A 26,767-nucleotide genomic window follows, 5' to 3' on the forward strand; every position below is an offset into this window, starting at 1 on the left:
CATGGTAATCTTAAGAAGGAGGTGCCAAATCCCTCAGGAGGACAAGATCAGTGTGTCAGAAGATGCCAGAGTATCTCCAGAGGGTAAAACAAAAAGAATGCCCCCACTAAAGCAGCCTGATTCATAGCTTAGCTGCCCTCTGAGCAAGGCACAAATCTGCTGTGCTTTGCTTGTTAAAAGAGATGTGTGGTGCACACCTGGGGCCACATCAGCCACTGCAGGTGCAGAAAATGCAAATCAGAGCACGTGTACAAGTGTGACATCAGTAGGGTTGGTTCAGCTGCTTCCTCTGAACTAAAGTACACACCCCTCACCTCAGCCTTAGGGCAGGAAAAGAAATAAGAGAATGCAAAGGTATTCTAACTCAGCAGGAAATGGGAGAATCAACTGGAAATGCAGTTATGAGTGTGGAATTAGATATTAGCTACATTTCATTCTTTTTCTTACTAATTTTGAGGATAATCAGAGTTATTAGATTTGAGAGAAGAGGTGAAACATCACAACAATGTACACTAGTCTTGCTTGTGTTCACCTGTTTTAGCAAATATAGAGCCACCCCTTTGGAATAATTTTTACAAATCTGCAGACTTCTAAAAGGTTACAGCGAACTGCCACAGGCTTGGGATTCCACAGGAGCACTTACAGACCAGCAACTTCCAGGGTCAGCACCCAGAAAGCAACTGTTCTCTTTCCTCCCAAAAATACATGCTTAAACAGGACCGTTTTTAGAACAGTTTTACTTTTCTTCTCCACAGATCCTAAGGAGGAGTTTATACCGTTCTTTTTCCTTTTCATCACAAATACAGATACAAGACAATTATGTATCTGATTTTTCAGGACATTTATTTTGTATACAAATAATGTTTTAAAAGCCGAAGAAAACGAAGTATTTTTAGCCTTTCCCTGAAGCTAATATCTTGTAAATTAACATGAAAGCATGGGTATTCTACTCCTCTACTTAACAGTTCACGTAGAGTAAATTGAGGGCCTTGGAATAACAAGCTTTTTCTGCCACAAAACACTTCCCTTGAAAAGCTTCCATGGTATGAACAGGCTTTGCTGTTGTATATTCAAGGACCAGGCCTTCTCCCATTTCAGTTTTAATTAGTTTGGTATTGACCACTTTACCAGCATTGCTAAAATGAGTACTGAGTCTTATTACAGCTTCAGAGGGAAGGTTAGGAACTATGGCCTGCAGGTCTGTTGTTGACTCCTGGCCGAAGTTGAGCACCATCATGAAGACTCTGTCTAACCCATCCAGCTCCCTCACGTACACAAACACGTTACTGTCATTCCAGATGTGGCACATCCACCCTCGATTCATGGGGAGCTCATCGTTCCGCAGCAAAGTCAGCGCTCTGTACAAACTCAGGGTTGAGTTGGACCAGGTGCTCTGGATCTGCAAGAGTCAGCACCAGCAGGGTCAGTTCTTGGCACTGCAGGGAGGAGCTACAGCTCCCTTCTCACACCCGCTCAGGCTGCTGAGAACGCGCCTGTCGGAATTCCGTGCTGACAATTATCCCTCTTCAAATCTGTCTGCAAACTTCACTGAAAATCTGCTTTTTCTCGTGCACTTCCTCGGCACGTGTGGAGTGGCAGACACAGAGTTTATTAAGCATAACAGTTCCCCAGCACTAAAGCAATTGCTTCCTGCCACAGCTTCCTTTCAGTACTGTTGATTCAGGAGAAAGCCATAGCCATTCAAAGCTTGACACTGAATCTTTTTCATTGAGTCCAGTCTACTGCACTCACTGGGTTTATTTCATGCTTTATATTTCTGATATATTTTCTTTTTTCTGCCTTCAATTTTGGGCAGCACTGTAGGTCAGCAAAATCTGTTTGATTCACTGCTCTACTTATGTTAGAGTCGGTCTGTGTCAAGTTCTTGTTACAAAACCAGTGCTTTCTATAGCAATAGAAATGGGGGAAAAGAGACCAGTTTTCAATTTAATATCAAAAGGATTAAAAGGGTGTTAAAGAGCCAAATTGCAGCATCAACGGCATAATTGTAGTTACTCTGCTTAAATGAATGTGGATGAAGTAGGCTCCTTGTTGTGCAAGGATTTCCTTTTCTGATAAAACTTGTGAGGATTCAGTGCTTTTTTTTTTTTCCCTTGAGTTTGTTCCTGCTACCAATGCTCACTACTAAAAGGAAGCCAGAGCAAAACAGATACATTAAAATATTTTGAGAACCATTAGTTGGTTACACATGTAGATACCTACTTCCACATTTACACTTTGGTAGTCAGAGTTAACAGGTAACCAGCTGCTGTTGCCTTCAGTAAAACCAGCATTAATTTTTCCATCCCACTGCATGGGGGATTTCTCTGGGAGGGTTGCCTAGAAAATAAAAGTGGTGATTAGAATGTTAAAAATTATTCTTTGAATAGCATGTTCTCACCTCTCCCAAATTATCTCCCTTTCAGTATCGCTTTCTTTGGTTTAAGTTAAAAATAATGAGGATGTAATTGTGGTCCAAATCTAAGGAGAAAATGAGAAGCAAGACAGTTCCTGAAATGGAGGGGAGGGGATCATCTCAGATACAGCATTGCTGGGAAAAACGTGGAATTCCCAAATGACTCTTACTAGAGTTGTCATCCTTTGCAACAGATGGTTGGATAAAAGTTTACTGATGACAACCAAGATATTCTGATAAATATCTATACATGCAGAGAGTGAATATGTGAGGTAATGAGTCCTTAGAAGAGATGTCATTAAAATAACAGTAAACAACAAGTAATTACTGTTCAGTGTCTGTTATTTTCTAAGTATTGCACTTTTCACCCCAGAACTCTTCAAGCTTACATTTGCAAGGGGTACAATTTTGACAGGACTGTTTATGTTAGAAAGGTAAAATTATTTCCAAGTGCAAAACTATTGAAAACTGGCTTTTAGCTGATTAAAATGTGTCGATGTAAAAAAAGTGTGAAGTTCTCATTTTGAAGAATTCAGAAAAATTCTGAAAAAGCTTCCTCATTGTTACTGAAGAGCTGCCAAAAGATCTGACACTTAAATTTAATGATATAAGAGGGCATAAAATATTTTGAGTGTTTGTTTTCCATGAAAACTGTTTTTCATATAAAGGACACTTTTCAATACAATCTGTCAGAGCAGCAGCCTAACAAAAGAAATTGTCACTTTGCTTTGTGACATTATAAATAATGGGTTTCTCCTTTTTAGCATATTCTGAAAAGCAGGGAAAAAAAATCCTAAGTTTTCAACACTGGTAACACTGCCTCTCATCTTTACCTCTTTCAGTGTCTCCTGAAGTGTTTGAAATGCTGGGACTAAAGCCTATATAATCCTGAGCAAATACTCTCCATTTTCCTAAGACACCCATTAATCAGGGAGCCTTCCTCTCCAGCCTGAGTGAAGGCTGGGTTTGCATTTGTTCCAAAGCCCTGAGCCACAGGGTAGCTGCTAAAAGAGACTGAACCCTGAGGAGCTCAGGGTGAGCCACTTTTCTTAAGAGAACCACTCTGTCAGCAGTAATCAGCAGCAGCAAGAAAATGCAGGAGATACTTTGACCTAGGGTTTTCTCAGAGGAAATGAGATTTCCTTTTACATCAGAGAATCATTTCCCCATATCTGAATCAGACAAATCTGGAGATGATCCTGTGCTTTAAGTACCTCTTTCCCTTTGATATGAAGCTAGCCAATGCCATTTCTAGCACTGCCAGCAGCTGCCTCATTCCCTAGCAGAGGCTTTCCACAGGAAAAGCAGTATCTGCCATAGGACCATGTTCTTATGGTGCTCAAATACAGTCAGGAGAGGCAGAGATGAGCTGCTCCCTTTTGGGACAGACTAGGCATGATGACCAAAAGCCACTTCTGCTTGCCACCAGGCAGCCTCCCCTTCATGCAGATCCCTTTTTCTGAGCTTGGGCACGCTCATGGCAGCCGTGGCTTGGACAGAATCAGAACTGTGATTTCCTTTAAATAACAGCCAGGAAATAATGGACTCTGGCATAATGATGAGGGCACTTCCATGGGAGGAAGGAGACAGCTCAGTTATTTTCCCTCATGTGTCTGCAGCACACCTCTCCTAACCCCTGGCCAGGCCCAGTGCTGGCACTTGCTGTCCCTTCTGCTGAAGCACCAGTGCTGGAAACCATGCAAGACTGATCCAGAGAAAGACAGAAATCAGCATCCACAACTGAAGTCTACCAGTTAGGACACACACCAAGGCCTTGGTTCTGGTCTCTGGCCTGGCCATTTCCACAAGCTGTACAGAGGTTTGCCATGAGGAACACGGAAAACCATTTAAGCAGTGAGAGCAACTGGGTTTGGTTAGCAAAACACAAGTTCTTGTGGTTTTTGAATGTTCTGTTACTTGGAACTAAACAACAACAGGACCAGAGTTTACATGCTCTTCACTTACAGTTTCTGATGCAATGTTCTCCATGCCTATTTCTTCACCATAGTAAGTTACAGGAGTGCCAGGGAGGGTTAAAAGCAGCATGTTCATGACATTGATGTACTCCTTCCCAATCCGAGTTGAAATCCGAGCAACATTAGGGCTTCCAACCTGAAGAAAACATCATTCTGTTAAACACACATTATAAAATTTCATGCATCTGTGAAATTGATTAACTAATTTAACAAGGTAGTAAATGTTTTGGGGTTTTTCCTTTCCTTTCCAGGGCTGTGAGGTCCATTATCTTTACCTTGATGCCATTACAAACTTCTGTCCCAAAAAAATTAATACACAGAAGTCCTGCCAGCAGCACGAGGCAGAAGCGAGGAAGAGATAACAAATAGCAACTCTCCCTGCTTACAGGTCTCTGCTATTTTCTCTGCTGTGTGAGGACTGCTCTGCTTGCTTTGAAAAGATCCTTTGCACATTCCAAACATGCTTCCTAGGAAAAAGAGGAGCAATGTTTTAAGTTAACTGCTCTCCACTGCCTGCTCTTCTCTGCCCTAGCCCCGGGCGGGTTCCAGAATCCAGTGCAGTGAGTCAGTTTATGGTCAAAGATAATTATCCCAATACCATTCTCACTGGTGGTTTAGCCATTGGAGACACTGAGGGAGAGGCATGATCATAAATTCCCTCCTGTCATCCTTGCAAGGGGAGTGGAACTGTTGCTGAAGGGCAGGAGAGCCGAACAGTGCCAAGCACTGCAACTACAGCAGCTGAGAGTTTTCAAGTTTTCACAAGCACAGCGACTGTAGCTCAGCCACGGGCCCAGGCTGCTGCTGATCCCACTGAAATCAGAGTGGAGTGGTTTCTGTCACCTACAGGAACAAGCCCTTCCCATGAGAGTTGGTCTAGAACTCTTACTGCCCAGTTTGGCCATTTTCCTGCAGGCATGTTTCTCATCCACGAGTTGACAGCTTCAAAAATACTGTTGCCTGATAGATTTTTCATGTTAATTAGGTTGAAATTGAAGGGGAAATCTGCTTCTTGGATAAAAGTCGTTCCATAATACATCATTGTTGCTTCAATATCTTCCTTTTCATCATCATCAGAACCCATAAATCTACAAAGAAGTACACAAATAGCTTTTTTGGCTCCTTTTTGGTTACACAGAACAGAAGAAAGCTAGAAATGGTTGGACACAGAGCATTAAGAATTATGGTCACTTCCCCCTCCCCATCAAAAAAAGATTAATACAGAGAAATTATATTTTGTAAGGCAGACAAGGAGTCAAGGAGCAGTACTTCTTGGAAATTGCTGGAGAAAAATCTACAGGAGTCAACACAAGGCTAAAGTATCTGAGGTTTTATCTTTCTAAATCCACGTCCACACACTTCATTCCAGCAATTTCCATGCTTTCCTTCACAGAAGAGGACCTGGGGTCCCTCAAGCTGACCATGAGCCATCAATGTGCCCCTGCAGGTGGCTCATGGCATCCTGGGCAGCATTAGGAGGAGTGCTGCCAGAAGTGAGGGTGGCAGTCCTTCCTCTTTAGCCTGCCACTGAGGCCATTCGGGACTGAAACACCTCTCCCAGGAGGAAAGGCTGCGAGGTGGGGCTGTTTAGCCTGGGGAAGAGAAGCCTCAGGGGGATCTCATGTGTTGAAGGCAGGGTGCGAAGGTGACAGAGCCAGGCACTTTTCAGTGGTGCCCAGTGCCAGGGCCAGAGGCAATGGGCACAAACTGAAACACAGGACAGGTGTTTCCCTATGAACATCAGGAAACTCCCACCAGTCAGGGTGACTGAGCCGTGGCACTGGTTTTTCAGGGAGGTTGTAGAGTCTCCATTACTGGAAATGCTCAAAAGCCATCTGGACAAGTTCCTGGGCAACTGGCTCCAGGTGGGCCTAAAAAGCAGGAGGTTTAGACCAGAGAACTTCAGGAGGTTCTTTCCAAATTCAAACTTTCTGTGATTTTAACACTCTCTGACTGTGTGTCTCACTTGAACTGCACTATTAAAACTAAAGAATAAATCACTCACAGGGTTGATAAATTAGTATCTCTGTGATTAGAATGTTTTCCTCTGCTGCTCTACCTTTATACAGTGCACAGATGGAGCAGAGCTAACAGGGCCAATTGCTTTCTGCATACACTGGGGAAGAGACAGTACAGCCTCTGCACTGCTATCTGCACTGGGGGATTTGCATTTTTGTGGTGCATTATGTTAGTAAAAGAACATTTTCTCACTAGAAAGAGGGACATTAATGTCAGAAAAAACTGGCCAGCTGTGCTGGTTACCTGTATCTGCCAGGCTCTCTGCTGAACTCATTCATGGTGTGACGGAAGCTGCGGATGATGTCATGCAAACCAACTTGTGTGGTGGTGTAGTCATGGTAGAGCTGGGAATAGGCTGTGATACTCTCCTTAAAGCAGGGTATAGCACTTCACGTTAGTTCACCAATGTTCTAGGTTTCAGAATTCTCCAAATTCTCCCCATTCTTTCCTGAGACAGTGCACCAGCTCATGAATTTTTACTGAAATTAGTACAGCATGCTAACACTAACAGCACAGACCTGAACTGCACTTGAGGAATTCGAGTAGCAGAGGACTGATGATTTTGGATCCCATCCTTCACCAGGGAAAGCCCACCCACAGCACTAACCACCAGAGCCCATCTGGAGCAGCGAGCACAGCAGGTGCTGTGGCCTCAGGCTGGAAAGATGGACAGTGCCTTGATACAGTAACACAACGCCACCAGCACCTTGGAGCTGGCCAGCTGTCTGGGATCCCCAGCTCCACAGAAGGACAGTCTCATAGTGCTGGCACGACCTGGCAACATCACCAAGTTCACTATCAGAGCAAAAGCTGGTAACATAAACAACAGTGGACGTGTCTGGTCACCTCTCATTGTGACACATGGCTTGTACCAGTGTTTTGAAGCGATGCTCCAGTTCTTACTGGGGCATCTTGGTGGTGAGTGCTCTTTGTGCAGAGTGCCTGGGACCCACCTGCCTTCCAAGGACCTGATTTTCCTACAGCCACAATTAAGACCCAAAAGAGTCAAAGCAGGCACTCTTGTCTCCATAGGAAATGCAGGAAAGAAAGCAAAGATAGAACATAAACATTACTCCATTCTGAGACTTGTTCACTGGAGGCTCATCCCGCAGATGTGTTGCTTCTAAGAGAAATTTAACAGTGCCAAAACTAAGTCCATCAACTCCTTTGCCGAGCCAAAATTTGATGATATCCTAGATAAAAGCAAAAAATTGAAAAGTCTGAGTAAGCCCATCCCATTTAAAACAGTATACTCTTAAAAAGAAAACTAAACTTATAACGACGTGTTAATACATGACAATTCATGTTTTGATTTGTACTTCAAATTTTTCTAGAAGCTAAAGTGAATCATGTTGATGTAAGGTCAAATTAATAGCTAAATAAAGTATGTCTTACTATTTCATTCATACAACAACAACAACAAAAAAAAGACTGGTCTCTAACTTCTCCCATAATTCAGGAGACCAAAGCCAGGGCATGACTCACTAAAAGCAGTTTCTAATCTCATCCTTCAACACAACTGGGCTCATGCTAAGTGATGTTGTTGATGAACACTCATGTCATGGCTGCACACAATTAGAACACATTGATTGCAATATATACAGGAATATGTTGTTCTGCACAAACCTTATGCCACCAATTTTCTTTTACACAATAGAGCTCTTAAAACATTTGTTCTCTCTTATTTGACTGATGTAATTTTTTAAAAATTTTTTCAGACTTATTTGTTGATCACAGGAATATAAGAAATTATTATCCAACAATTACAAACTGCTATTGATTTGAAATTTCACTATCAAATTCCAGTGTTAGTCACTATTAGTAAAACTATATCCTACTTCACTAAATATATTACTACAGTTTTAATTGCCCCAGTTTTAACAAAAACCCCAAATTTCAGTCCCTCTTGAGCGGATTCTGCAAATGTCCTTTTAGTTGTGATACTTGTCTTCATCTGAGGAAAAAAACATTTTTTATATATATATTTTTTAAGTCGATTGACTTGCCTTTTTAAAACATATAAGATACATTTGTCTGAACGAGCTGGAGTAGAATTAGTACACACTTAAGCTGTACAGATTTTTGTTTGGCAAATAGAGACTGCCTCCCTGAGCTGCACTTTCTCGTAGCACCATTCTGAAAGCAACGGCTCTCAATAAGGTCTCTGTCCAATACTGAATCTACCCAAAAATGTTGATGCTTATACCTGTGCTCAGCACAAAAGCAAACCCGGGTATCAGCACTGCAAACATCAAGCACTGATGTGCTTCTCACTGGCACCAATCTACATCTATTTGCGCGTGAAAGCCGCAAGGTGCTGGTTGCTGAGTTCGGCTGGGTTTGAGTGCCCTTGTGCTGCTGAACCAAAGACTTGAGCTTCTCTGCAGAAGCCCATTTGCTTCCTGCTCAGTCCTCCTAACCTTCTGGAACGGGATTTTGAATTAAATACTAGACAGAAATTATTCTTTAACATGATGTTCATACACATTTACCAAAGGTTGGTGTTACCAGGACAAACTTCCCAGCTTTCACGTTTTTTTTTTGTTTGTTTGTTTGTTGTTTTTTTTTTTTTTTTTGCATAGGAAATGCAGCATCCCTTTGCTACCGGAGTTGCAATAGTTCTCACTGCGTGCTTGAGCTAACAGGTGTGACCAGAAGCACTTTGTTTCTTCAGGCTCATGCAGTGGTGAGGGGAGAGGCTCTGCAGAGACCATCCCAGGAGGACTGGGCGGCTGTGAAGACCAGCGCCCAAGAAATGCACCACAATTCAGCAGAACAAAGTGCAAACGCTTACAGATTCAATTAAACACATGAAGTAGCTGTACTACCTGCTGAGGGATAACTTACAGACAGGGGAAAAAGAAACAGCAGCTGTCAGGCTCCCCATATTCAGGCCTACATCCCCACATTTTAATGAATTCCACATAGTCTGCTAGGAAACAGTGCAGACAGGAATGAGATTCCATCAGAGCAGCACCATCACCGCCACTCTCACTGTGAAAACCCTCATTTTCCTACCGGAAAGTCACCAGACATGTGGACAGATCGAAACTCACTATCTCCCCCTTATCGACAAGCCCAGGCATTCCTTGTAATTCAAATCAGCATTGCCTCTGCTTTCCCGAAAATGCAAACACCCCTCTGCTAAACAAGGTGCCATCCCTCCACTTGACCGGCTAATTAACAACTCTTTGCATCAACAGAGATAAAAAACTTCTCTGCACTTGACGTTCTACACAGGCTTCAGCGCAAGAGCTGCTCTGTGTTGGCTCAGCACCAGTGGGTTTCACACTTACCAGGATTTCTTGCTGGACAGCAGGGTTGCGAAAATTTAAGTCTGGCTGTTCCTTGCCAAACTGATGGAAGTAACATTGCTTTCTCACGTCGTCAAACTGCCAGCTGGAATTCCCAAAGACACTCACCTGCTCAGCCCAGGGAGAGAGACCATCAGAGCTACTAACTTAACAAACATTTCCTCCTGTGCACACATTAAAATGTGGGGCATTACAAGCATAAAATAAAGCACAAAATGCCTAACCAGAGGACCACATTTTGAACAGATTTTGGTACTTATAATTTTCATTTCTTTTTGCCAATAGTTGTTCTCCCTTTAGTTGTGCTTTGCCACACGTATTTCTTGTTGAGTGTTGTAGATTCTGAAGATTTTTTTATTAAGTTAGCTTTCGTTGGGAATTATCTGGAATAGAGGGGAAAACATGGGTGGGAGCATTTATTTTGGAATTACTTCTCCTAAAACTTTTTTAAAATAGCTTTAGTTAACTTGGAGCTTTCTGCAATTTAGTATTATCCCTTTGAAGGGCCAACAACAGTCAGCAAATTAAAAATGTTAAACTTTATCACCATCTCTCTAATAAAAGATTCCAAAAGCTAAGATAGTTCTTAAGACTCTTAAGTTTAAAGAGAAATTATACAAATTGGTACAAAGTGTTAATTCCACCTGGAGTTTTTACAATATACAAGTTCCTAATCATGCAGTCACTGGTTCAAATCTAAAATAAATCTATTTCAAATAGGCAATGCACTTTCCAGAAAAAAGGACAAAAGCCAAGATCACATAGCTTTGTTTCCTTCCCCATCAACTACGACGTCAGAGTACCTGACATGCAGTTTCTAGAACAGAATACGCTACACAGAAGGGGGCACGTGTGAACAACTTGTGCCCAACTTTTTTTTTTTTTTTTTTTTTTTTTTTTTTTTTTTTTTTTTTTTTTTTGTGTGTGCGCATTATTTTAATGAACAGAGATTTAACACTGCGGTGAAGAAACAAAAGTCATTTTTAAAATTCCACTTTGAGTAAGAACTTTTCAAGTGATCCCCCGACCTGGTTTAAATCTTAATCTGCACTCCCTCTGTAGTGACATCAGTTTGTACCTCTCACCAGTCACTTACAACCCCGTGTACACTGGGACAATCATGTTACAGCTGATTTTGCTCTGATTTTGCACCCAGCTTGGGATGTGTGTGTGTCCCTTCCCGTGTTTACCCAGTTGTTGGGAGGGATGACTGAGCCAGCAGCCTGCCTGCAGTCCTGCCAGATGTAGTAGTCCGTGTACTTCCCAGTCCGATTGCGGCTCAGCTGAAACCACCGGTGTTTGTCACTTGTGTGGTTTGGTATGAAATCCATTATCACCTTTAGCCCTTAAAAATAAAAACATTTTAAAAAATCAATCCTCCCCCTGCACTGCAACATTACATTTAGCCTTTCAAGACAACATTCAGATTTTTTCCAAATGCAGTATCAGAGGTATTTGGGCTTCTTCCATGCCAGGGTGAAGGAGAGGAGCCAAAAAAACCCCACAAAAAGTACCAGACTACCCTGGCTGGTGTTTGCAAGTAGCTGGAACACAGCTTGGGAGGGAGAGAAGGGTGAAGAGCACAATCAAAACATATTTCTGCTGTTATGAACCACTTCACTAACTCTGACTTCAACATCTGTCTCACACCTCCCAGGTGAGAAAGGCACTTGACCAGTCTAGCATCAGTGATCACACATTCTTCATCACCCTTCCTAAAGAACAGACATTTTATTGAAACCTCAAATATTTTCAGACTCGCAATCCATTTTCTGTTCAGCTCAGCAGCTATGAGAAGAAACACCTGGTCTGAGGCATAAATGCACCAAAGCAAGGATGCAAGGGCAGGAAAGAAGCGTGTGTTCCCTCATGTTCAGTCAGACAGAACTGCACCTCAGCTTGATCCCAGCCTTCCAATGCCCGTAAAGACAGGCCTCAGGGAGCATGGATGGCTGCCAGCCCACCACCCACAAACATCCTCCTTGCAGAGGACATGCAGCCACCCTGTGCTGCTGCTGTAGCTCCCTGTGCCCTCTGTCCTGCTTTCAGCACTGCCCCAGAGCCAAAGGGCAGGAGACGGCAATCGGGGAGCTCACGTTGCTGTGGAGCTGCCTTGTACCCTTTGCTGGCACCTCCATCTGTTCCTGAGTAATGCCACCACGGGGGACTGCCGGGTGCACAACCTGAAGTCCCTGCAAGGTCTATCTTTTTAACAGAGTTACTTTGCTTGGAGGCACAGCTTACCTTTGTCATGTATGGCTGCAATCAGATTCTCAAAATCTGTCATTGATCCAAAAATGGGATCAATGTCATAGAAGTCTTCAGCTCCATACCCAAGGTCTTTTAAAGGGGACTTAAAGAAAGAGGTGATCCAAATGGTTTTTATATTCAAGTATGTAATATGGTCCAGTTTTTCTTGGATACCTATTTAAAAAGAAAAGGACATCATCTGCTCAGAAAAGACAAAATATTTTTGTTTGTACATGGGTCCCTTTATCTTCCTGACATGTCACTATGGTATGCAACTACAGAATTAGTTTCTGCCCTTCACCTGCCAGTACTGTTCACTGTGGCTATCACTTCTTGTTTAGAAATGCATTGTCCATTTTGGTGTTGAGCCTTCCCTTTTTGCAGGGCAGTCTCAGCTCAGTTACTGATAAGTGGCATTGCTTCCTTGCTACCCGGCGCCCCATCTCCACGCATTTTTACCAGCTGATAACACCTAGACCATGAAGCAAACAAGAAGTAACACATCTTTCTCCCCTCTTTGTCAGTTTTAGTTTTCCTTAGGAAGAGCAGCCACCAAACATGACCAGGTGCTCAGCACCACTCATCCTCCTGACTGGACTCAGTTTTGTGGAGGTATCTGACTCTGGCAGCAGCTGTGCTGCTGCTTGCTCTCAGCACCATCTCTCAACTTCCTCTCTAATTCCACACTTAGACTTGACTTGAGCAAACAGCTCCTGGATTTATTCACAACAATGTGAGTTGCTATAAACGTTGCCTGACAACTTCTCTTACTCCTCTCCATTAAGGTGGCTCTGTCAATTGGACTGTATTTTTTCCCTGGTTTTGCTTTTCATATACACTTATGCACACCCACCTGTAACACAGCAAGGATGAAAACTGACCCACCTTTCAGATCCCCATTCCCATCCATGTTGCTGTCCCTGAAGGAGCGGGGATAGATCTGATAAATAGGACTGGCCTGCCACCAGTCAAGGCACTTTGGAGAGAGAGCAATGATGGCAATTGTAGCGCACACAAGCACAACGGAACCAGCAATTACGAGCCAGAAGAGGATCTCCCTGGTGACTCTGTAGCGAGCTTGGCTGGAGAACTGCAGCAAGACCTCCTTTGGCATTCCAGCATAAGGCTTCAGCACTATCTCCTCCACAGCCAGCGGGTCCACATCAACACTGCACGTTTTTGGCATTTCTTCTTGGCTACTGGTGGCCGTTTCCTTGTCCTCAAAATCCTCATTTTGAACAAATCCATTGTTCTGCACGCCTCCCTTCTCACTCAGCTCCATAGGTAAGCTCCTAGCTTTCACCTCCACTGTTTTACTTGACAGTTCTTGTCCTGGAGACTCTGGCCACAGCACCTTTGTTCAGTGGAATGAGAAACGGTGCAATTAGCCATTCTGGGTTGATAATCAATCCTGACCAACTGGTCAAAGTTCAAAAAGGGACAAAAAGGGCAAAGTGCTCACGATCTTCTGCATATTCGGCATCTTCAGCAAGATAACAAAATGCTTTGAGAAAGGGCGGTCCTCCTGGGAAGTAAATCCTATTGCTGGTACCAGCTGAGCACAGTTATGTTTACTCTTGCTCTCTCCATACTTCTCTTCCCTTTGACAGCAGAGGGAAAGTCAGGTTTTACCAGTATGAGATCTAGTAAATATGCAGCTTTCCAGACTGGTCATAGTCTCCCCTGCCCGAAGCAGTCTGAATATGGGTAATTTGAACACAGACAGCAAGAGAATGAAGTATTGGCAACCACTGGCCCAAATGCAACAACATAAACTAAGAAGAAAAGAGTCAAAAGCTGATTGTGCATCTTTTTCACAGTTTAACTCACCTGCCCCAGCCCACCCCCAACTCCTAAGCACTGTCAACTGCTGTGGTACATACCGATCCTGCGACTCACAGCCGGGTACATGGAGTGGACTGCTACACCCAGAGCCAGCCCGGGGGCAGGACAGGATACTCTGCACAGGCACAAGCAAAACTCAAGAGAAAAACCCACTGCCCACTATTAAAACCCATCCCCCCATTAAAAGAAAAAAAGAAAAAAGAAAATTTAAAAAAATAATAATAAAAGGGGGAAAAATGCATATAAAAACTTTCTCTTCTCCCTCTTTCCCCCCTTTCCTACTACTCTAGGCAGGAAAAAGTACTGCCCAAAGTCTGCACAAATGTGCACATCTGTACACATCTGTGTGCCCTAAGCCTCAAGTGCCTAAAGTCAGCATCAAGATATCCCTTTCCACCAGTAGCCCCTGCCCAGCATGCCAAAGGACACACAAAGCAATACAGATTTGCCAAGGAGCTGCCTTATCACCTGTAAAAGTTAACTCCTACCTCTGACCATAGGGTCAGGGTCCTAAGGAAACTCTTGGACAGTGCAGTGGAGACAAGGTTGGGTTGTGACTCAAACGAAGTGTTTATTATGTTTGCCTCAAGCCATGAAGGAAGTTTATAAACTACAGACTGTAAAAAGTCCAGCATGCAATATTCAAATTACTCAAAAAAGTGTTATTTCTTCAGTAGCTGAGCTAAAAACAGGTATTTGATGCTGACAGATTTAATCCTTCCTCTTCCTAGCAGCAGTGCCTGGCAGCATCCTCAGCTTGTGCAGCGTCAGGCAGCTGTGGGGGCATCCGAGATAACAGCTGTAGTGTCAGTGCCTGTAATTCAGCAGTGCCAGGAGATCCAGAAGTGGGAAATTATTTTACACCGGTTCACTCCCATTTAATGACTCTACAGTCTTAAAATTGATAAAAATAGGTTAGAAACTTGTAAAATAGTCGATAGATCGTTAAGCATGTACTGCTAGTTTGGTTATTATATTGTAAAAGGGGTTAAAAGGGTAGCTACAAGAAAGATGGTGCTCAACGTACCATGATACACCTAAGTAAAGTGCACCACCCCCCAGGCGAAACCAGCCAACCTGGACAGAACTGTAATGGGCCAATCAAGAGCCTTAAACCTTCATGCAAATGAAGGATTCAAAAAGAAACCAATCCAAAGGGACAAAAAACAGGACAAAAAGGGGACCCACTGAACCCACTGAAGCATGACCCACTGAAGTCGTGCAGCTCCATCTGGGACATGGCTGCTGAAGAAGACCCAGCGCTGGCGTTGCAGCATCCTCGATGGGAACGCTCCTGCTCCTCAGCCTGTGGGCCCCCATGCTTTAGGCCTTTCTTTTTCTTATAATAAAAGCTGAAATCACTTTAGTACCAGGAGCCTGCTCTCGTTTTTGTCAACATCATCATATCAGTAAGCTGCAAAAGTTTCCAGACAGGCACTGTGCACTCAGGGCGTACACTTGTACTCAACACAATGCCAGTGACTCCTCACTCCATTTCAATTGTTTCATTTCAACATCTGAACTTGTAATGAAAGTAGAAAATGTGCAAATACAGAAATGGTTTTAGACTGCATGAAATACACTTCAAGAGCTGGTACTCCTCAGCTTGCTTCCCCCACTCCCCCCCCAAACTCAGAGGTTTAAAAGCATAAGTATTTTCCTGCATATACAAAAGCTCCCTCAGTCAGCCAAGCACAGCAAAGCAGGTCACAGGCAAGAGCAAATGATGGCCAAAACAGAGTCATCTGGCATAGGTGCATGGGTTTCACAAGCCAAGGAGACTCAGGACAGTCAGGTGTAGAGTATTACACCCACCAGTACTGCTGGAATCAAAAAGAGGAAACGAGTTCCAAGTATTTCAGCTCCCTCCCATCTCTTCTTTAAGCCAGTAAACTCTCTGATGATTATTGCCTGCATGGACAAGTTAATTTGATCTAAGGACACAAGTAGCTTACCCTTGACACACATAGTTTTACAACTGATAAAGGCCAATTTAGTATCTCACTAGCCAGAAGCTGCCACTGCTCTCTGTATACGCGGTTGGGAATCCTTTCCTTTCCCCTTATTCGAGCATCTTGCGGGAGCAGCCCGCTCTGGGAATCCCGCTGTGCCAAAGCCGGGCCTTCAAAAGAGCCCCTCATGTCCTAATGTAATCCCCAAGTAACATTAAAGGCTTATTTATACCTTAAGTAGGGCAGATCGTGTCTTAATTGCCAAGCGTCTGGCTGAAAAGGGGAGGATTATAGTGCTGCGGTAGATAAACGCAGCAGGCAGGAGGCGAGGCCATGGATAGATGAATCCAGATGAATCCACGCCCGCCATCTCCGCTGGCAGCAGGACACGCAAAGATCCAGCGGTACAATCACCGTGAGGGTGAAACACAAGCCATGCCGGACATTGCCGAGTGGCAGTGCTGGTGAGCACAGCGTCTGCAGAATCGGGCTGAGCGGCATCACAGCCACGCTGCAGGCGCGTCTCGCACCAACTGCGCCCTGCCCGAGAAGAGCTGAAGCGCAAGCAGGTACCGGCGGAACACAGGTACACTTAGGGTAGACACCTGGGCCTCTAATCCTAAAAATTCCCTTAGAAAGCTTGGAGAAAATATAAAGCCAAGGAGCTTAAAATAGGTCTGGATGATCAACTACCACAGACCCAGGAGAACGAACACAAGAATCTAGTATTGTCTCCTGTATGATTTTCCTCACAGACTAAAAATAAAACCACACAGGTATTTTGTTGTTATTACAGACCTATTTTTTTTTCCTCTCCTCATCCTGAGGAGTTGCTTGCCTTAAAATTATTTGATAAAGGAGTAACATAAACTTCATCTTAGAAAGGCAGATCACCAACAATTCCCACTGAGCTTTAACTTTTTCCTTTTAAAACATATTTTATGTATGCGGGCATTATGCATCTGGCTTGCTCTCAAGCAATTCTGAAATAGTTCCCTCCTGAGCTATTTTACAGTTTAGCAGGAGTAACTAGCCAGTGTAACTGTGTTAGCAGAATCCACTGAAAGGCATTAAGTAGTAAAGAAAACACTTCATATTCTGTGCCAGTTACTCTGTTTACCTCGGGGTTAGGTAGGGAAACAAAACCAATCTGTATGTGGGCAGTAATAGCTGCTATCTCCACACAGATTGCCATGGTTATTTCTGTAAAGATGGAGGGGTTAATTTTCACAAGTATTTCTTATATATAATTATTTAGATGCACTGACTGACTTAGTCATCTACTGTTTGATGCTCTACAAATGCCAAGTAGCTTGCCAGTTCCTCAATACCACACATATTATGCCAAAAACCATGCAGAGGGGTGATTATGCACCCCAATGTGCTAAGTGTAGGAAGACATTTATTGTTAAAAAGTTCTCTTGCTTTATGCTTTTTCCTTAAAAGGTTTGTTGCCACTGGAACTCTTCTGACATAATGCACTCTAAATATAACCCCATTATTTACAGAATCAGGGCCAGATTTACAGGTATGTAAAAAACGCAGACACCTCAGCAGCTCCCACAAGACTGATGGATAATCTGACCTTTAAAGCTACCTTTCACTCAGCACTAAGAAAATCCTCCCTTGACCCGGAGGGCAGCTGCCAAGAGAGAGAAGGTCTAGGGGAACAAGTTTCTGACACAGTATCTTTTACCATGAGCATGCCTGAAGTTTCTGCCATCAGCCTGAAGTCCTGGGGGTGGCAAAACGTAATTGCACAGGACACCTGTGACAGGGTTTGGTGGGGGTTTTGTTACTTTTTAATACTCTTAGTCCACTAATGGACAATGTGATTAAAGGTCCATGTCATTATATATGCGGTAATTAGCTAGTGCTTGGCTCAGGGGGCATTTCAGGGGTAGGTTTCAGGGGAAGCAGGCACCCAGCCCCTGCCCCCCCGCGGCTGATCTGCAAGGCTGGCCTCTTCCACTATTTTCGCTGAAAACAATTATCCACTAATTCCTGCTGTTATCATAGCTGCAAGAACAAGAACATGCAGCACTGACTCCTGGATGCTTCTCCCCCAGAGGGTCAAACACTACACAATCCACAGAAAAACAAACTTGGGGTTTGTTGCCTCTCCAGGAGGCAGCTCACTCACATTAACTGTGCTCATTTCAATTTACACTCTTCCCTTTGTGGCATTCATTTCTGTCCTAGAGGATGACAACTTCCAAAGGATTTTCTTTTCCAACCTACTCCTCAAATCCTTTCCCAGCAAGAGACCCAGACCTTGCTCTTCCCTTTGTATGAGCTGGAGAGGTTCAGCATGGTATTAAATCATGGCAGACTGTTGAAGTTTGGATGGCTGTAACTCATGAGTGACCTTGTGTTACTGAAACATCCCTGAAGTGGGAGATCTGCAGTACAAACAGCACAGCCAGGCAGCCCAAAAGGAAGCCAAGGAGAAGCTCAAAAAAATAAAATGGCATTGCACTACATCACCACCACATCCATCCTTCGGGTTACCAAAAAGACAGCACCCCACAAGCTGCATCTGCCTTTGGCAAGGCTTATCTCTGAGAACAATTTAAATCCACTGAACAGGAATCTGAGGAGCAGGTTTTGGTCTGCTGAGCACAAAGCACTTCCTCTTGTGGAAGGATGGATGTATTGGGAGGCGCTGTCAGGCAACAGCTGTCACTACATGAGCACACCTACTGCCGTACTATACAGATGTACAGCTTTTCACAGTGCCTCAGCTTCCCCACCTGCAGGAATTACACACACAGTATCACAAATATATATGGTACTCCATATAAATTTACTCCTTTTCCCTTGTCTGTCTCGGTGCATCAAGATAGGCCTACCTGCAAACAATTTGCCTTTTCACAAGTATTAAGTCAGTGGCAGGTATTTCACAATGAAATGTACTCAGGTTGTGCTCCTGTGAATAATTTCCTTCTGGAAGAGCTCAGTTCATATCAAACATCTCCAGTCTGTAAAGAAAGCTTCACTCTCCAGTACTGAACTGCACCCCAAGGTTCTTACAATGGCTGCCTCTGGCCAACAGTTCATGGACTCCACACCAGACCATTAACAGTCCAGCTGCAGTAATGGTGTCAAAATCAGTGTGAGCACTGGAAGTGAAACCAAAGAGCTGAAAGCACACATTCTGTAAAAAAGCCCCAAACCAACAAAAATCCTATTCTTCAATTCAGGACCTAGCATGCTGCGCAGCAGCAGCTGGCACATGGGTCTATACGCAGGGAAGGGGCTCTCTGACCAGCACAGACTAGACCTCTGTATCAAGAAAACATTCCACAACTACAAGCATTTTCCAGATACACCATTCAGTGTGGACACAGCTAGCAGAACCTCACCTTAATTTCATATTCACCTGAATGTACAACAACTGATACTGAAGACAATTTTTACTTCCTGTGAGTAAAAAGAACCGCTAAAACTCTAAGTACTACCCTCTTAAACACTGCCTAAAACAAGTTTTGTTTTGGAACTGTCTGGCATTCCAGCCACGTGGGTGAAAGCACTGCTTGGTGCAAGGTGAAGAAAAGCATCACCTGCAGCAAATGCCAGTCTTTCCATTTTGAACTTCATGAGTCCATGGAACTGTGTGGGCTCTTCAGTGCCAGATCTCACATTGCTTATCTGCACAAAATAGCTCTGGCACCTCTCTTGTTTATGCTGGTGAACCAGAGACAAACAATTCCACATCCTGCAAGCACTCACACAGTGCATTTAAATGCCCACTCCATTCTCTCCACTCTAACAGAGAAGAAACTCAGTATCACACACACCCAGTCCCCCCTCCCAGAATAACTGAAGTACATTTCTGCTCTTCATTCCACATATATTGAGGCAGTCTCTCACAGCTCTCACGCTGCTAGCTCTGCTGTGCTCTTTGGGAGTCTATTGTACCAAGTACTGGGGAGCAGTGCAAACTGGTTTTATTCTGAGTGGATGCCCTGCTTGCATTTTAAAGACAGATCTTTCAAATATTTGAATACTGCAGGCTGAACTGGAAGACAGCTGCATAACATCTTCAAGTCAGTGATAACACAACACCCGTTTGGTACATATTTTTCTCCTTTCCCTTCATTTAATAAAAAATATTTAATGCAGTTCAAAGCATAGGGGCTACTAAGATCGTATGAGCAGTCACATCTTAAAGCTGTAACTTTGTTGGGTTTTGCTGGGTTTTGGGATTTTTTTAAGTTCACAGAAATAGCACTTGAAACATGGCAACAGCATGTAAAGGAGTTGCTCAATTACTCCCATCCTTGGACCTCTGGTTATTTTTAATTATTGAATGTGAAGTTAAATGCAGTAACTGTAATCTCTGAAGCAGCAGCATGGAACTTCCTACATATTTTTAAGGTAAGGACAAGTAGGAATGAAGAGATGAATGTAAAATACATTTCACCATTTTAAGACTTCACAGCCAGCATAACATAAAAAGTACTAAGAGACAGAAATTCTTGTAAAGCACCACACTTCCAAACACCTTGACACTGTTTGTGATGGCAGTGTATTTCCAAAAACTATCTTCTTCCAAAATAAATGCAGATTTATTGGAGCTGAAAAAAAAAATTTGATTTAATTTTATACATTTTCTGCTCCCAGAGCTGAAGTATTATTATTTAAAATACACTAGGAAAACATATCAGCTTTACATACCCAGGTCAAAATCCTTCTTGTACCATTAAAATTAGATGCATTTATGAAAATGACCACTGGATAGAGGATTAAAAAAAAATCCCCTCACATCATCCAGTTTCCCCTAATAACAACAAGTTAAATAATGTAAATTATTTGAAAATTAGGCAGGCATCCAGCATTTTGCATCTGAGTAACCTGCCAAACAAAATAAAACCAATATTCACAGAATTAATTTGATGGGAATGGTGTTAAGAAGCTTCCGTACAAAAATAATGGGAAATATCTCTTCATTAATGCAATTTAAATATGCATTTTACTTCAAAGTTAAAATGCATTTACTTCAAAGTTTCCAACTAACTTCTAAATGTAAGATATTTACTAATCTACATGTTCACTCCCCAAAGAAGTAGCTAAAATACATCAGTATAGAATGGTGTATTTTCACCACAGTTTCTCTTTTTGCACATTTTTTTAAAAAGACTATTCAGGGATTTTTTTTTTTTTCCAGAAAATGTAAGTCTTGCAAGGAATGTAACATACACAAATATTTTTAGGTTCTCTTTGTCAGACCTGGATGCTAACTTCCAACAGTAAGGTTTTATCTCACAAGAGAGAATTTTCCTTCTATGAATTTCTGCCCAGTTTCTTTTACTTAAGCAGCTCTTTCAAAATGATAAAGGCAGAACATATTTGGTCCTTTTCTGACAGAACCTTGCACGGAAGCTCTCTGAACAATATTTGTTCAAAAATATCCTGTATCTACCAAACATATTCCAAAAGCCACCTGAAAAAGGCCATAAAAATCAGTATTTCTGATTCTATTTAAAGATCAGAGAAACTTCCAATACCACCATCATACTTCCAACAGCATCATTCATGAGACCTCCCCATCAGGAGTCTCATGAATCTCATTCCAGCTTTTTAAAGGTCAAGGACAGGGTCCTTACAACACTAAACACTACTGGACCATAGACCAAACTTGACCAAAACTCACCTTAGATTCCAAAAGTCTGAGAAAACAGAAAAACAGGGTCAGAGTTATTTCTGAAGCAGGAAAAATTATACCAAACGAGATTGTTTGAATTAGTTGCCACAAGCCTTTAGAATGTGTATTCATTCCTACTACAGTGTTTTTCATCCTTTACTGGGAAGGATAACTGCTTTCAAAGAAAGATTACCCAACTGATGGAAAATGTCCATTTTTTTCTCCTGTCAGCCCATTCCCATGACCTGAACCCTTATCAGTCTCTGTTAGGTTTAAAAGCAGGTGCTGACTCAATCATTAGTTGATGATTCAGCCACTAATCACAGCAACCACTAATCAGCACAGCAAGGACTTTTTCCTCTGAAAAGTCACAGTCACGCTGCACAGAGACAAATAAGGAAATAAGGAAAGCCAAGAATCAGAAGGAAGATCTCAGTAATCCCAGTCAGTCTTTAAATCCAGACATCACAGCAAAGGAGAACTTTAAGATTTTTGAAGACAGAAATGTAAAGTCTTTGGGAGAACATAACCTTTGAGAGATACAAAGAGCTAAGCACAGAAGCACTGGTAAGTGACACAGTGAATGACGGAAATGAGAGATGAGCACCAACCCTGAGCTGAACACAAACAGGAGGCACAGCCATACTAAAATGCAAAAGTTGCTCATGTTTTGATCAACAGAGAAGCAGCCAGGTACGAACATGAAATAGCACAAAGCAAAAAGAGCTCAGTCAGGTCTGTAAAGCAACAGCCCAAACAGAGACAGGACAAGTTCAGATTGGCACACAGAGAAAACAGGTTACAAAGACATGAGAGGTGGAGCCTCAGCTGCATTAACTGCATACTTACCTGGATTAGACTGCATAAATTCAGTGGCTTTGGGTCCTTCCTTGTGGTTTTGTCAAATTGCCTTCATCTCTGGGAGTATCCCATGGAGTTGCTTACCTGCACCAGTGCAGCTCCCTCCAACTTCATTTCCAGTTTAGAGCTGAAAAAGAACTACAAAGAGCCAAAAGCAACAAGCCTTCAGACAATCCTCAAGCCAACAAACTGCAAATTAGTTGACAATTCAAAACTGCTTAGCATTGTGCCCTTTTTTTTTTGCCATTGTAGGCCTATACCTAATGATAGGCAGCATTGCTTTTAGCTTCTTCATCTTCCAGAGGTAAAAGTTGCCTACTACACTTTGGTTCAATGCTGTAACTAATCTGGAGTTCCTATTGTTTTTGATTTCCACTCAAAGTACCAAAGAAAAATGACTGGTTTTCTGGGGCTAATTTTACTATTTAAAGATTTAAGCTAGTGATTATGGCTGATAATATACAAAAGTTCAGAGATTAAATGGCTGACTGAACTCCACTTTACATGATACCAAGAAACTACTTAACCACTAATAGCCAGCCTCTGATGTGCTAAAAGAATCAACAACTTAACAGTTTGGTTTTGTGGTTTTGGATTTTTTTTTTGTTGTTGCTTTTGTGTTTTGTTTTGTTTTAAACCACCCAAATAGCAAAATCAGCATCAGATTCACATTTAGGGCCATGAAAAATATGGATATTTTGGCCAAGTCTTGCAAAGGTTTGCATGCAGGCTCGAATAATCACATGAAGATCCAGCCTATTAAGAGGAGACTGTCATAGTAGTTAAGCCCTAATGTGAGACGTCTGAGGTCAGAGTGACATCTTTTATATTTACATCTACTTCATTACCCCCTATTCCATTTAAGACGTTAATGAGGAGCAGTTAAAACAGATCTTTATTCTTCAGATCTGAGAACTGACATGGACTACTTTGCCTCTGTTATAGGAGATCATAAAAATGAAATCAAGCCCAACTTGATACAACAGGAAGACTCCAGATGGAAGAGGTACTTCCCACTCTCAGTATTCTACATAATTATCTTTGTGTTAGTTGCCAGGTGGCAACAAAATTAAGACAATGTAATTTTAATATGTTGACAAGCTATGGCAAATAGATGAACAAATTTCATCATTCATTCAGATTTCTCACACTAAGAATACAAAGTCAACAAGCTAAGTTTTTCCCAGGCTGCTGAAATCTACATAGTATTTGGATGAAACTAAAAACATGACTAGAATTCATAACCAAGTGGATGCATGAATGCCAAGCAGTGATAATTTAGGGGAAAAAAAGCTGTCTTGATTTACATTTTGATGTAGCTGTGCAAGCCATCATCCTTCTCTTTGAAAAACCTGTGTGTATGCTGCACTTCGATACGAGGAAGCATAAACCCTTGTACTTGAGGGAGATTATCCACTTAATGTAAAGAAATCTACACAAATAAGTGTTCATGGGACTGGAGCCCGTGGAATACCAGAAGTCTCACCAGTGGAACAAGGCATTAAAACTGTAGCTCATGAAGAAAGCATGCAGGGATGTTATGCTGTACAAGCAAATCCAGCAAGAAAGTTCAAAGAAGTTACAGATTTGTAGACTCAAAAATCTTCAGGTTGTTTGTAAAGATGTCTGTGCAACACTAAGACGAACTATTCAGGCAGGTTATTACCCTGCAGTATCAATATCATGGAGGATTCCGTTCTCCTTTTCCATTCAGCTAAAAAACTACCTAAGTTGGAAAAAAAAATCTGTACAAGCTCTAACATGAAAACATTAACATCAGAGAAATTTCTATTCAAAACTGTGCAACAGTGAAATGTCATAGGTTTAAGCTCAGATCTTTAAGAAACATCAAGAAATTAGGTGACCAAAAAGTCTAGTTTAATCTGAATTTTTAGTCTTTAAATGAATACTATCCCATAGCTAGACTAAAACTCCTGCTAAACTTGGGATGGGGATTTGCCCTAGAAGCACTAAATGTTGTTTGCCCTTTCCTTACTCCCACAGAGAAGCCCACTTTGAGACTTGTGCTTTTCTGGGACGAAGGGGCACATCTGCTACAGAGCAACCAAAACATCCATCAAGTAAGAGACCTCATAAATCTTACAGGGTTATCTTCTCATATGGAACACTTGCATCCTCTTAGTAAGTCCTTCCCAAGAAAATAGAAAGCGTGTCACACTGTTTTAGCAATCCTTTATTGAAGATAACAAGTTGGTTATGTTCACTGTATTGTATGAAACATCACAATATCATACTGGGAAGGTACTATCAGTACAGGGTTGGACCAGAGCGGACAGTCTGAACAATAAACCATTTTGCATTCTTCATTCCCTATCTTTTAACAACCCCAAAAAAACCAGTAAAGGGACAAATACCTGTTAACATCATCATTTAAAACACTTTAACTTACAAGGCTAAAATCTAATGAATAAATAAAATATACTGTGGCAATAATCCTCTCTAGACCAAAAAAAAAAATAATAAATCAGATACACAGTGAATCAAAATGACTGGAAAAGCTGGCCTTCGGCATCAGTATGAAAGAGCGTGTGGTTTTTACAGACTCACCATGGGGATAAAGTTACAGAAAAATACCATGAATTTAATTTCACACAAAACCAGTTGATGACTGTCATTAGCTTAAAACTACACACAAGGGCAATTACATCCTCGCTGAAACACAGTTTAAACAAATAGGAAAATGTTTACAAGGCATCCACAGCATGTAAATCATGTACAGATGGATACATTCATTGTTTCCCCTCCCCAATAGCTTTTATTTTAGATAAATACTTTACTCTTCCCCATTTTCAGCATTTACTGGACTCATTACATGCACAACTCAAAGAAGTCAGAAAAAAAGTCAAGGTTATTGCAAAAATAGAATTAAACTAAGAATCTTCAAGTACCTTACATGACAGCCACTCTGTACCATGCCCATTGCTTATAAAATGAAAGGTCATTGAACCCATGAAAATATCTCTAATATTTTCTTAATTTAAAATAGATAATTTTAAGTGTATTTATAGTAATCTCAAAGTGATAATTTGAACTTCGAAAATAATGCAAACAATTAAAAATTATACCCATATTACACAAGACTTCTGTCTGTATCTTAAGCTGAAAAAAAATCAAAAAACTATAGAAAACCACATATAGAACAAAAAAATAATCACAATTTACATTATAATAAAGGCAAATTTTCAGCATTTTTAAAAAAACCTGCAGCTGTGAGAGATGTCAAAGCAAGTCACTACTAACTATAAATTCACCAGTTTGTTTTTTTTCAAAAAGATTTTCTCTAGCAAGAGTTGAAGGGTGTGTTGTACACATGCGTAAAATTCTTACTGGTTTTAGATGCCTAGATTCTTCATATATTATTGCCAAATACACTTATCTTCAAGCAAGCAGTAGGCAACGTATCACAATTTGGACACCGCAGGGAAACCTAACGGTCTGGTAATACAGGTAAAACTGGAAAATTAAAAAAAAAAAAAATACACATCTGATAGCGTATTGCCCAATTGAAATTACTTCCAAGCCACAGAGCTGCAAAGCCTTCCAACTTGGTAAAGTGAAATAATAAACGTCTCAAACAATTACTTGTACTCTCTCTCAAGCTTGTGTGCTGCACATTTCATTTAGCCACAGTGTATCTTCAGAGTACGCCTACAATCCTGTGCACCTCAGGTACACACACCGATGTGCTGAGAGAATATTCCTTCCTTCCTTCTTTTTTAGGGCCAAAGTTCATTACAGATGTAATCAGTATGCCTGAGGCTGGTAAAAATACTGTAGTACAGGCAATGCTAAGAGTGGCAATATCAGAAAACACAAAAATGAACAAATGATGGAAAATTCTAATATCTTTCTGCCCATTTCACAAAATGTTGGAAATCCACCAGAAATTTTCCCTTGTATTGAAGAAATCAGATTTAAAAGTTTTTTCCCCCTTTCAGAATCAAAAGCATTTTAGCAGATTTGTAAGGCTACCACGGATCTTCTAGATCTCCAGAACCCTACAGGAAAAGAAGAGGAGAAACATTACTACTCACCAATACAAATGAAAACATTTTGTTGCACTTTGGATTTCAGTGGCATAATTAAGAAGAATACTAGCATAAGACAGAAAACATTTTCCTTGTTTTCCATATCTGCCCGCTTCCACACACAAATATTTCCTGTTTGTCAACATCATGATGGAATTTACTTGTAAAAAACATGAATCGAGTAAAGCTCTTATAGCAGAATGACTTAAAACCAAGATTTACGTTACTAAATCACTACTATCAATACATATTATACCTGTGGACTACACCCCCAAAAAAAAGGTCTACAAAATACTATGGAACTCAGCTTCTCGGGTATTCCTGGTCCAAAAGAAATTCCTGCAGGGTCATTTTCATTAAGGCAGTGAAATTTGTACCTATTTTGAACAATTATATTTTTGTGCATGTGTTATGTTATGAACTAACAACTGACACAAG

At 41.6% G+C, this 26,767-nt stretch overlaps 2 protein-coding genes across 2 annotated transcripts in view; both read right to left on the minus strand.

The window, feature by feature from the left end:
• Nucleotides 1–30: 30 nt before the first annotated feature.
• Nucleotides 31–24,316, minus strand: SLC3A1 (solute carrier family 3 member 1). Its single transcript, XM_038131270.1, has 13 exons — nt 15,776–24,316; nt 13,859–13,935; nt 13,438–13,576; nt 12,861–13,329; nt 11,970–12,149; nt 10,916–11,070; nt 9,708–9,833; nt 7,485–7,604; nt 6,655–6,779; nt 5,282–5,480; nt 4,382–4,528; nt 2,224–2,340; nt 31–1,399 (listed from the first exon to the last, which is right to left on the minus strand). Exons 1-13 carry the CDS (start codon nt 15,959–15,961, stop codon nt 959–961), a joined length of 2,481 nt encoding a protein of 826 aa, XP_037987198.1. The 5' UTR covers nt 15,962–24,316; the 3' UTR covers nt 31–958.
• A 140-nt stretch (nt 24,317–24,456) lies between these two features.
• Nucleotides 24,457–26,767, minus strand: part of PPM1B (protein phosphatase, Mg2+/Mn2+ dependent 1B) — a 61,110-nt gene continuing 58,799 nt past the window's right edge. Inside the window, exon 7 of the mRNA XM_038131276.1 lies at nt 24,457–26,299. Within this exon, the coding sequence (XP_037987204.1) occupies nt 26,270–26,299 (30 nt within the window). The 3' untranslated portion in view covers nt 24,457–26,269. The remainder of the gene's footprint in view (nt 26,300–26,767) is intronic.

This window comes from Motacilla alba, chromosome 3 (genome assembly GCF_015832195.1).
Source record: "Motacilla alba alba isolate MOTALB_02 chromosome 3, Motacilla_alba_V1.0_pri, whole genome shotgun sequence".
Lineage (NCBI taxonomy): Eukaryota > Metazoa > Chordata > Aves > Passeriformes > Motacillidae > Motacilla > Motacilla alba.

Excerpts from the sequence above, each read along its gene's own strand:
- SLC3A1 (XM_038131270.1), bottom strand. The coding sequence starts at position 15,961 with ATGAGGGGCTCTTTTGAAGGCCCGGCTTTGGCACAGCGGGATTCCCAG. Across the intron at positions 13,330-13,437 it reads TGCCGAATATGCAGAAGATC|GTGCTGTGGCCAGAGTCTCC; the intron begins GTGAGCACTTTG and ends CACTGAACAAAG. Across the intron at positions 4,529-5,281 it reads GAAAATGGCCAAACTGGGCA|GTTGGAAGCCCTAATGTTGC; the intron begins GTAAGAGTTCTA and ends TGTTTTCTTCAG.